Source organism: Rhincodon typus, chromosome 37, assembly GCF_021869965.1.
Source record: "Rhincodon typus isolate 14 chromosome 37, sRhiTyp1.1, whole genome shotgun sequence".
NCBI lineage: Eukaryota > Metazoa > Chordata > Chondrichthyes > Orectolobiformes > Rhincodontidae > Rhincodon > Rhincodon typus.
Genome location: NC_063368.1, coordinates 18,150,622 through 18,162,604, shown reverse-complemented (window position 1 = coordinate 18,162,604; position 11,983 = coordinate 18,150,622). Strand labels below are relative to the sequence as shown.

Genomic DNA, 11,983 nt, shown 5'->3' with positions numbered 1-11,983 from the left:
AGGGTACAGTGTGGGGATGGAGGAACACAGCAGGATACAGTGTGGAGCTGGAGGAACACGGTAGGAACACAAAGTCCTGATGAAAGGTGTAAACCCAAAACATCGACTTTCCTGCTCCTCTGATGCTGCCCTACCCCAGGACATTACCCGAGTCTCTCGGTTGACAGTCTAGCAGTAATACCACTAAGCCATCACCTCCCCACTTGAACCCAGGTGTCCTGGTTCAACGGCAGGGACACTACCACTGCATCACAACAGCCCCTCAGGTATTTTCTTTAATTAATGGACTTAAATTTCATGATGTAGAAGACCTGGTGTTGGACTGAGGTGGACAAAGTCAGAGGACACACAGCGGCAGGTTACAGTGCAACAGATTTATTTGAAATCACTAGCTTTCAAAGCACTGCTCCTTCGTCAGGTAAAGTCATTTCAAAACCTTATGATTTCAAATAAACCTGTTGGACTATAACCTGGTGTCATGTGCCTACCGACTTAAATGTCATAGTGTGCAGTGGTTGGATCTGAGCCCATGTTCCCAGAGCATTCATCCGGGCCCTAAATCTGAAGAAGAGTCGTACCAGACTCGAAAAATTAACTCTGTTTCTCTCTCCACAGATGCTGTCAGACCTGCTGAGTTTCTCTAGCACTTTCTGTTTTTATTTCAGATTTCCAGCACTGGCTGCATTTCTTTTTTACTTCCATGGAAATAAAGGGTACTCCAAGAAAGTACAATGATTCCAATGAGAGTTGGAGGGAGTTGCCTTTTATTTTGATCAGAGAGGGACGAATACAAACTGTTTGGAGAAACTCTAGCCCAAGGCCCAAAGCTAATTGTTGTCACTGTTTCTTTATGCAGTGAGAAGGATCTTCCCAAGAAGATTGAGAGACTGCGAGAAGTTTGCGCTAAGCTACCTCCAGAATCCTACAATAATTTACGGTAATGTCAAATGCAAGGATTATAAGGGGGGGGAGCAGAAGGGGAGAGGTAGGATTCTGATGGCTGAGTAAACCTCCTGCTGGTACTTAGTGTGCTAGGTCCCTGGGCAAAACCTCAGCTTGTGCATAAAGTGTGCAACGACAACAACTTGCATTTATAAAGCAGCTTTAATTTTTAAAAGTCTTTTAAGGGATATGGTGGGCCCAGGATTTATTGCCTGTCTCTCATTGCAGCTCCCCACCCAGTCCAGAAGCTGTGGTGGTGAGCTGCTTTCTTCAACCACTGCAGTTGTTTTAATGTGATGTGATTTTTAAGAGTGTGGGGATGGCCTAGCGGTATTACCGCTGGACTGTTAATCCTGGCAACCAGGTAATGTTCAGGGGACCTGGGTTTGAATCCTGCCACATTAGATGGTAGAATTTGAATTCAATTTTAAAAATGTCTGAGCCTAAAGGTGACCATGAACCCTTTGTCAATTGTCAGGAAAAACCCATCTGGTTCACTAATGCCTTTTAGGGAAGGAAACTGCCATCCTTACCTGGTCTGGTCCACATGTGACTCCAGACCCACAGCAATGTGGTTGACTCTTAACTGCCCTCTGGGCAATTAGGGATGGGCAATAAATGCTGCCTAGCCAGCGACGCCCCCATCCCATGAATGAATAAAAAGAACAAAAAACCATGCAGAATGTTGTTATGGAGGGAATTCCAGGATTTTGACCCGGCGACACTGAAGAAACGACGACATATTTCCAAGTCAGGATGGTGAGGGGCTTGGAGGGGAACTTGCAGGGGGTGGTGTTCCCATGCATCTGCTGCCCTTGTCCTTGTGGATAAGAAGATAAAATTGCCATAGTCTTACCAAACCATAGGGCTGCTCCCACATTACAGAGAGACACACAACTGGTGGGGGTTTATCCTGAGGGTCACCACACCTCAGTGAGGGGAAGAGGTTGAGAAGGAGGGTGGGTGCAGGAATTGAGCCCGAGCTGTTGGCATTACATCGCAAAGCAGCCATCCAGCCAATGGAGCTAACCAAGCTGCAATTAGATGGCAGCGGCTGTGGGTTTGGAATGTACTGTTCAAAAGTGCCCTGATAAATTTATTTGACAAAATATCCCAAGGTGTTTCTGCAAGGGTTATTTTTGACAAGGTCTTAAAAAGCTTGGACAAACAAACCAGGCTTTGAGGAGAATCGTAAGGCAGGGATCAGATTATATTAATAGTGAGATAACCCCAGAATTCCAGCAGACGCCTTCCCTTGATGTTGGAGGCTGTGCACAGGAGAGTCACTTGTCTATTCCTCTCCCCATGGAGAACTCCAGTCTAATGCTCAGACTCCTTCTCACTTTCCAATAATTTTCTGTAAGTGTTTGTCAAAACATCAGCTCTGGGTCGGATGGCGATGCCCAAAGTGGTTAAAATTGCTGACAGCACTCACCAACAATGTTCACACGCACAAAATAGCCGACTGCTGGCCCGATGTGCCGGGAGAACTTTGACCTGAGGTAAAAGACGATAAATCTTTCGTTCCTCTTTCTTAAACCAGGTACCTTATCAAGTTCTTGGCGAAGTTAGCGGAACATCAGGAAGTGAACAAAATGAGTCCAAGTAACATTGCCATCGTGCTGGGTCCAAACCTCCTCTGGCCCAGGGATGAAAGGTAGGTTAGAGGTCAGGTGAAAGGTCACTAAATGTCATGTTATCTGTTTGCGCCTTTGGCCGGCTTTGGCAGTCAGCTCGACAACATCATTGTAATGATTGGAACGAGGGCCGGGTGGATCTCATTGACTACGATATCCTTGATTGGGGTCATTAATTTGAGCCAATCAGGGATCCCTGGCTGACAGATATAAACAGTAGATTCAGATGGTCTCCTCATTCTAGGAACTCGCCCTAAGCTGGGTGGTCAGAGCCCATGTACTGTGCCTATGTAAATAAAGGGCGTATTGGTGACATGACATGACATGACATGATATGAGCCTCTGTGCAGTTGCTTCAGTTTCCTTCAATAGAGAGGTGGCCATTTTGTCTTCCTACCTCAGGCCTGTGATCGGAATGTTGATCCTACTGAAATTGGAAATACGTTCTTCCAGATGTTTCTGCCTCTTTTCAAAATTAATTTGGAGATTTGTTTTATTCCAGGGAATGTACTCTCAAACCTGAATGGAAAGGTACAAATTGACAGCACAATCTTCCAAGTTTCAGGCTATAACAAGGTTACCGTCCATGTATAAGGGGCCACTCATTTAAGACAGAGATGAGGAAAATTTGATGGGACTCTTCCTGAAAAGACAGTGGGAGCAGAGTCCTTGAGTACTTTTAAGCCAGAGATAGATAGGTTCTTGAGAAGCAAGGGGCTGAAAGGTTATTGGCTTATCCCGCCCATGTTTGCTGTGAAGGAACCAATCAGCAACGAATGTGGAAATGAAGCAGTCTGTGGTCGGAAGAGCAATGAGCTGTTAGAGAGATCATTGAAGAGGTCACCGGGGGCTGGGGTCCAGGAACCGAGAGCTCCCTGTGAGGGGAGAGGTCTGGGAGCAGGGGTTCCCAAAACCGGGGAAGGTGTGGGGATGATGGGAGTCAGCTGACATTGGCTGGGATACAAGGTCTTTTGCCAAGGCCAGAAGGGCTCGTTATTCAAACTGGGTGTTGTGTCTGCTGGGAGGGAGTCGTCAGCCAGAGGATGGCAAGTGTGAGAAGAGCTGGGGGTCTCCAAGAAGGGTGAGGTGTGGCCAAAGAGACTGTGAGAGGTGTGAGATGGGTAGAAGGAAGCTCAAGAGTGATATGGGAGTGGGGAGAAGACACTGTAAGAGGTGTACGAAAGTAGAAAGAGTCTGCAAGGAGGTGTGTGTTGGGGGTTGGGGGGAGACAGAGGTTGCAAGCATGAGAGGGAATGGAAGGCTGCGACAGAGAGAAACCAACTTCAAACCTGTCAATACTTGATAAACTGGGATTCCAGGAAATTTCAAATCACTGAGGTAATGAATTTCTTGCTGATTAATGTGGAATATCTAGTTTAGGTCTACATTTGTTCAGGCACAACCAGAATGGAAAATACGCAGTGGATTGTACTGGAAAGAATACTGTCAGTTATTAAGGATAATCTGAGATTGAGATCCAGCATGCAGGAAATAGTGTTGTAACTTCCTGCTTAATAGCCTATAGCTTTATGCATGTGGCTATTTGTCCAACTGTTCTTCTCTCTCTTTGGGCTCTATCCCCAACTCTGGTTTACTCCTTACCACCTCCCCCAATCCTATCCTCTGCATTTAAAGCGACATTTTCCTAGCTACCATCAGTTCTGAGGAAGGATCACCGGACCCGAAACGTTAACTCTGATTTCTCTCCACAGACGCTGCCAGAGCTTTTCCAGCAATTTCTGTTTTTGTTCCTGATTTCCAGCATCTGCAGTTCTTTCAGTTTTCCTTTACAGCATCCTGCGTTGTGTTCTGACTTGTGTACAAATCGAACTGTGAATGGAATCTGTTTGCAACCGGGATACTGACCATACGCGACGGTGTCCCCTAACAAATAAGTTAGTGACAATGAAAGAAAAAAGCCCCCAAAAATAAATGAAATAACCTCAAGAGGGAAAGAAAAGTTATTGTGACCCATGGTAGGCAGGAATGTGATGTAGTCAGACTCGCCATGATCTTTCTGAACCTGAGGCCAGAAGTTACTCACCCTCCTGGTTAGTGTGTTCATACCCCATGCCAGGCCGCCCTGTTTCAGCGACTGATCGATAATGCCCCTGACTGTGCCCTTGTTTCAGCTTCCTGCAACGGTAGGTTGTGACCCAGTGAGGAGATGCAATGGCCTAGTAGTATTATTGCTAGGCTATTAATCCAGAAACCCAGGTTCAAATCCTGCCATGGCAGATGATGGATTTTGAATTCAGTTTTTAAAACCTAAAGTCTCTAATTAAGAGTCTACTCATAACCCCAATTGTTGGAAAAACCCATCTAGTTTACGAATGTCATTTTTTTTCTCTTTATTCATTAACGGGATGAGGGCATTGCTGGCTGGGCAGCATTTATTGCCTTTCTGGGACATGCGTTCCCTTGGTCCAATCTGAACCCAGACTCAACCACATTGCTGTGTATCTGGAGTCACATGTAGGTCAGACCAGGTAAGGATGGCAGTTTTCTTCCCTAAAGGGCATTAGTGAACCAGATGGGTTTTTCCGACAATCAACAATGGATTCATGGTCATCATTAGATTCTTAATTCCAGATATTTATTGAATTCAAATTCCACCATCTGCTGTGGTGGGATTCGAACCTGGGTCTTAACAGTCCAGTGATAATACCACTAGGTCATGCTTTAGGGAAGGAAACTGCCATCTTTACCTGGTCTGGCCTACATGTGACTCCAGACCCACAGCAATGTGGTTGACTCTTAACTACCTCCTGGGCAATTAGGAATGGGCAATAAACGCTGGCCTGGCCTTTATCAGTTTAATCATTGACAGGATGTGGGTGTCAGCCTAGTTGGTGATGCCCACATCAGATGAATGGATACATTTTTTAAAAAACAAAATATACATGTCTCCCACAGCTCAGTACTCGCTCTCTTTGAATCTGATCCAGAATTTCTTGGGATTGCGATTCACCTGGGAGAATTGGGAATGGGATCCAGGATGAAACTCCCACTGGGGGACCTGGGTCAGTGAGACGTCATCACTCACGAGAGAGGTCAAACCACTGGCCTTTCTTGGATCCAGTGGCACTGATCTGAAGAAGAACTGGGGAGAAATTACTTGTATCCCGAGCCAACGATTTCCCCTCAACCAGTAACTGCTTTCAAGCAAAAACAGATCGCCTGGGTCATTGCCAGCTAACTGGTTATGGGATCTTGCTGTGCATAGGCTAGCTGCCACACACTGTGACAGTTGGGCTGCCCTCAGAGGTGCGCGTCCTTCCTTAATGAGGAAGCGGCCAAGCTTCTGTTTAAGATGAAGGTGCGAGCTATTCTGTGCAGGAGGACGGGATTGCGCACGTGAAATCTTTTAGAGTCCAAGAGAAGAAAAACGACCCTCGGCCTTCTTGTCTTGCTGCAGGAAAGTATCGCTGATGGACATGGCGTCAGCCTCTTCCGTCCAAGTTGTCACAGTCATGGAGCCCATCATCCAGAACGCGCACAGCATCTTCCCAGAAGGTAAAGGCTCTCGCTGCTCACCTCCATGAGATTCCCTCAGGATCTATCTCCACGCATCCCCCGTCCCCCCACCCTCACGCCCCTCTGCACCAGCGCCCCTTTCCGAAATGAATGCCTTTTAGTTCGAAAGGAATGTGAAGGCCAGGGGAATTAGCCATGTAAATGCGGGGCGTTGGGGATGGGGTGGGATGCTCTTTGGAGGGTCAGTGAGGACTCGACGGGCCAAACGTCCTCTACCTGCACTGTAGGGACTCTATGACTCTGTGGAATGAAGTATACGGTGAGGAGGTTTTGCTAAGTTCTTGGCGCAGTCGGGCCAGAGGAGGATTACTGCAAACAGGTTTGGACCAATTACCCAAGGAAACAGAGGCTGCATTGGGGGCAGTCCAGAGTAGGTTCACTCGGCTGATATCAGATATGGAGGGACTGTCTTATTGAAGAGAGGCTGGTTAGATTGGGCCTGTACTCATTAGAGTTTAGAAGAATGAGCGATGCCCTTATTGAAATACATGGGGCAGCACAGTGGCTCAGTGGTTAGCACTGCTGCCTCAAAGCGCCAGGGTCCTGGGTTCGATTCCACCCTCAGATGACTGTCTGTGTGGAGTTTGCACATTCTACCCGTGTCTGTATGGGTTTGCTCTGGTTTCCTCCCATAGTCCAAAGATGTGCAGGCTAGGTGGATTGGTTGTGCTAGATTGCCCAAAATGTTCAGGGATATGTAGATTAGGGGGATGGCTCTGGGTGGGATGCTCTGAGGGGTGGTGTGGACTTGTTGGGCCAAAGGGCCTGTTTTCACACTGTAGGCTATCTGTGATGTAAGATTCCTTAATGGCTTGACAGGGTAGATGTGGAGAGGATGGTTCCCCTTGTGAGACAGACTAGGACCAGAGTGCACCATCTCAGAATAAGGAATCTCATATTTAAGGCAGAAACAAGGAGGAATATCTTCTCTCGGTAGTGAATCTGTGCAATTCTTTACCACAGAGGGCTGTGGAGACTGGGTCATTAAGTATATCCAAGGCTGGGATAGACAGATTTTTAATCAGCAAGGGAATCGAGGGTCATGGGGAAAAGGCAAGAAAATGGAACTGAAGATTTTCAGATCAGCCACAATCTCATTGAAAGAGCCAAATGACCTATTTACCTTATGGTCTTATTGGCACAGGTACCCAGGCACCAATCACCTGGGGGTCTCCAGGGAATGACAGTTGAGTATTCAGAAAGCAGCTGGCTTTCCCACTGGCCATGGAGACTGTGAGATGGACCAATAACAGAATTATAGGAGAGCTGCATTTACTCATTATCTAACCCCATGCTGTCCCTGTCCTGGGAATGTCTGATGGAGACAGTGTAGAGGCAGCTTTACTCTGTATCTAACCCCATGCTGTCCCTGTCCTGGGAGTGTTTAATGGGGGACAGTGTAGAGTGAGCTTTACTCTGTATCTAACACTGTGCTGTCCCTGTCCTGGGAGTGTTTAATGGGGACAGTGTAGAGGATGCTTTACTCTATCTAATCCCGTGCTGTCCCTGAGCTGGGGAGTGTTTGATGGGGGGCAGTGTAGACGGAGCTGTCCCTGTCCTGGGGAGTGTTTGATGGGGGAACAGTGTAGTGAACCCCTCCACAGGTACTGCCGTGGATTGTAAAGCTCCTTCCCCAGCCTCTCTGGATTTGTGTTCCCCTGGTCCAGTCTGAACCCAAATTCCCATTTTAATGCAGTGATTGAGAATGGTGTGTAATTCTGTGAGACAGTGCCACCTGCTGACTGCTCTCAAACAGATATCACTGACAGTCACAGGGAGGGGAACGGGGGGATTTGAGTTTGCTGATGACAAGACTGGGTGATAATTCTGTCGCATTGCCTCACTCACTCACCATGGAATCTGAAGGAAGTAGAAACAGGTCTTTCCTATTCTGGGCAACTGATGTACTCAAACAGATTGGTGTCCTCACCCTGAACACAGTCCAAGGCTGTCAGGCAAGCACTTCACACCTGATGTTCTCCTATTTCCCTGTACCACTCCCGAAGAAATGAGTGTCAGTGTTTACCGAGGATCTGCAGCAGCTTGTCACTATTTACACAATGTGTACTACCCTGTGATGAGGTGGCTCTGGGAGTCTGTCGCTGCTTATAGCGAGCTCCCAGTGGTATGTCAGTATTTAATGGGAATCCCCAGAGAACATGTTAATAATAGCAGTATGTGTCAATATTTACAGGGGGTCCCCGGGGGGAGTGTGTCAGTATTTACAGGGGGGTCCCCGGGGCGAGTGTGTCAGTATTTACAGGGGGTCCCCGAGGTGGGGAGTGTGTCAGTATTTACAGGGGGTCCGGTGCGGGGACAGGGTGTGTATTGTGTCAGTATTTCCTGAAGAGTTCCTGTGTGTCTGACTGTTTACAAAGGTATTGCTAACACAGTTAATGGTGCAATCCATTGGGATGAGGTAGACTGCTCGACATTGAGTGAGTGTTAGCTCTGGTCTCCAGTAATTGTTGACATTGTGATTGTTCTGTCACAGACTTAGATTTCAGCGTGTCTGGAAAGTTTGGGCCGAATTTCCAGTCCTCCACCTGTGCATCACCAAAACCAGAGAACACCTCGACAGAGCAGGCTCAGATCAGCCCTGCCCCTGTTAAAGACATCACAACACAAAGGGAAGAGTAAGTTCATCTGAATTTAACTTGCACATCTCCAGTTTTATGTCTCTCCATCTTCCATGTGTCCATGCCGTTGGCCTCCCACACCCTCAACTCAGGGATTATCTCCTTCAACCTCTCCCCTGCTCTCTGAATTTCAGATATTTCTTTTAATCTGCCTCGTTGTTCAAGCTTTTAGTCACTCACCCTCACACCACCTTCTTATTCATTTATTATGCAAAGCACTTTGAGAAGTTAACGGTGCTATATAAATGCAAGGTGTTGATGTGGTTGACTGTGTGGAGAGAAACTGAACTTTCTTTTTGAAACAGGCACGGATTGACTGAAACAGAGAAACTAAGAGCAGGAGTAGGCCATTCAATATGATAATGGCTGATTATATAACTCATTCCCGTTCCCACTTTCTCTCCCATATCCTCGATTCCTTTAGCCCTAAGAACTATATCTAACTCTCCCTCTTGAAATCGTTCAACAATTTGACCTTAGAAACACAAATTGACGGGAAGACTCAGCAGGTCTGGCAGCATCAATGGAGAGACAAGCAGAGTTAACCTTTTCATACGGAAACAGACCCTTCAGTCCAACTCCAGACATCCCAATCTGACCTAGTCCCATTTGCCAGTATTTGGTCCATATCCCTCTAAACCCTTACTATTCAGGTACCCATCCAGGTGCCTTTTAAATATTGTAATTGTACCAGCCTCCACCACATCCTCTGGCAGCTCGTTCCATACATGCACCACCCTCTGAATGAAAATGTTGCCCCTTAGGTCCCTTTTAAATCATTCATAAGATGGAGTTTGCTGGCTTTCTTCATCCTGTTGATAAAAAGATTGTTACAGAATGCAATATATATCAAGGATTCTAGTGTAAGAGTATTTGTTACATGATCCCTATATCCCTGATTGAATCACTCCACATGCAGTGTACAAAGGCTGCAATAAAATACACTTTTTTTTAATTTGGTTAGAGTTTTGTCTCTTGTTTTAAACTTGTTCCAAAGTGTTCCCAATTGGAGAGTGTTCCTGTCAACCTTTCATTGGGATAAAATTGTCCTTGAGTTGTATTTTGCATATTCATTTCTGCCATTTGGTGGTGTGTTGCCAAATTTAGGCCAGTGAATTAAGAAAATGTCTGGAAGGCACAGAAAGAAAGAAGAATTTACATTGATATAGCACCTTGCCGATGTTCCAGAGCTCTTTACAACTGCATAAATGCTTTTTGAAGTGACTGTTGCAATTGAAGAATTGTGGTGATCACCTCCGCACAGGAAGACTCCACAATCATCCTTTCGATCAGTCTGAATGGGATCTTTCCCAACAGGGTCACAGTTCACCTCCAGCCTGCTTCTTTTCCCCAGGTGTGTGAACGAGGAGAATCCCTCCATTCCACCACCAGTGTCAACTCCCTCCACCTCCAGCAACGAGCCAAGCATAGTGGAGGCAAGTCCAGCAGTGACTGGATCCAGCCTGACTGTCACCACCATCAGCAAGTCACCCAGTCACTCAGGGAAAAAGGGTAGGCCAGAGCGAAATCGGAACAAGGACTTTTCAAAATAATTTGATGTGCGTGAGGTGGGAACGGTGGAGGGATGGGAGATTGCCTTCTTTCTGGATTTGCATCCACTTCTGGAGAAAGCTCCTGCACAAGGTTTGAGGAGTTTGTGTGGCACAACATCAAGGGACAGTGAGCTTTAACTGAGACCTACTCCATGTTTTGGCTGGAATAAAATTGCTTACGTCCTGGGAAGGGGGAGGTCTGCAGGATCTTGGGGCAACTAGAGGGCACAGCAGGGTTATAGAGATGGTTCGAAGCTAAATGGTCTCCAGACATGCAGTACGATTCTGTGAGAGTGTGGATCAGGTTATTTATGACAGTATGTGAGATTGAGTGTGCATGTGTATGAGTGTGAGAGTGAGCGCGGGAGGGTATGAGTGTGAGAGTGAGTGCGGGAATGTATGAGTGTGAGAGCAGAAGTGTACGAGTGTGAGATTGAGTGCGGGAATGTATGAGTGTGAGAGTGAGTGCAGGAATGTATGAGTGTGAAAGTGAGCATGCGTGTGTATGAGTGTGAGAGTGAGCGTGGGAGTGTATGAGTGTGAGTGTGGGAGTGTCTGAGTGTGAGAGTGAGCGCGGGAGGGTATGAGTGTGAGAGCGGAAGTGTATGAGTGTGAGATTGAGTGTGTGTATGAGTGTGTGTATGAGTGTGAGAGTGAGTGTGTGCGTCTATGAGTGTGAGAGTGAGTGTGTGCATGTACGAGTTTGATAGTGAGTGTTTGAGTGTGAGAGTGAGCGTCCGCATGTATGAGTGTGAGAGTGAGCGTGTGTGTGTGTGTGTGTGTATGTGTGTGAGAGTGAGTATGGGAGTGTTAGAGTGAGTTTGTGACTGTATGAATGTGAGAGCGGACAAGGTCAGAAATCACACGACATCAGGTTATGGTCCAACAGGTTTATTTGAAAACACAAGCTTTCGGAGTCTTGATCCCTCTTCGGGTGTTAGTGAGAGAGATATTGGATACAGAATTTATAAGTAAAAGATCAAAGGTTCACACCACTGATGAGGATGTATTAAACAAACTTAAAATGTTGTTCAATCTTTAATCAGTTAGAAGGTTTTAATTGTGTGGGAGTGTATAAGTATGAAAGTGAGTGTGGGAGTGTATTTGAGAGTGAGTGTGGGAGTGTATGTGAGAGTGAGTGAGTGTGTGTGGGAGTGATTCAGTTTGTGTGAGAGTGAGTGGGAGTGATTCAGTTTGTGTGAGAGTGAGTGAGAGTGATTCAGTTTGTGTGAGGGTGTGAGAGTGAGTGAGAGTGATTCAGTTTGTGTGAGGGTGATTCAGTTTGTGTGAGGGTGTGAGAGTGAGTGTGTGTGAGGGTGATTCAGTTTGTGTGAGAGTGTGTGTGAGGGTGATTCAGTTTGTGTGAGTGTGTGTGAGTGAGTGTGTGAGGGTGATTCAGTTTGTGTGAGTGTGTGAGAGTGAGTGTGTGTGAGGGTGATTCAGTTTGTGTGAGTGTGTGAGAGTGAGTGTGTGTGAGGGTGATTCAGTTTGTGTGAGTGTGCGAGAGTGAGTGTGTGTGAGGGTGATTCAGTTTGTGCGAGTGAGTGAGTGTGTGAGAGGGATTCAGTTTGTGTGAGTGTCAGTGAGTGTGTGACAGTGAGTGTGTGTGAGGGTGATTCAGTTTGTGCGAGTGTGTGAGTGAGTGTGTGTGAGAGGGATTCAGTTTTTGTGAGTG

At 46.6% G+C, this 11,983-nt stretch overlaps 1 protein-coding gene across 1 annotated transcript in view; it reads left to right on the top strand.

The window, feature by feature from the left end:
- The window catches only part of LOC109920826 (SH3 domain-binding protein 1-like), a 90,548-nt gene that overhangs the window by 69,466 nt on the left and 9,099 nt on the right, over nt 1–11,983 (top strand). Inside the window, exons 11-16 of the mRNA XM_048617375.1 lie at nt 214–266; nt 857–937; nt 2,486–2,599; nt 5,998–6,095; nt 8,611–8,752; nt 10,110–10,267. Of these exons, the coding sequence (XP_048473332.1) occupies nt 214–266; nt 857–937; nt 2,486–2,599; nt 5,998–6,095; nt 8,611–8,752; nt 10,110–10,267 (646 nt within the window). The remainder of the gene's footprint in view (nt 1–213; nt 267–856; nt 938–2,485; nt 2,600–5,997; nt 6,096–8,610; nt 8,753–10,109; nt 10,268–11,983) is intronic.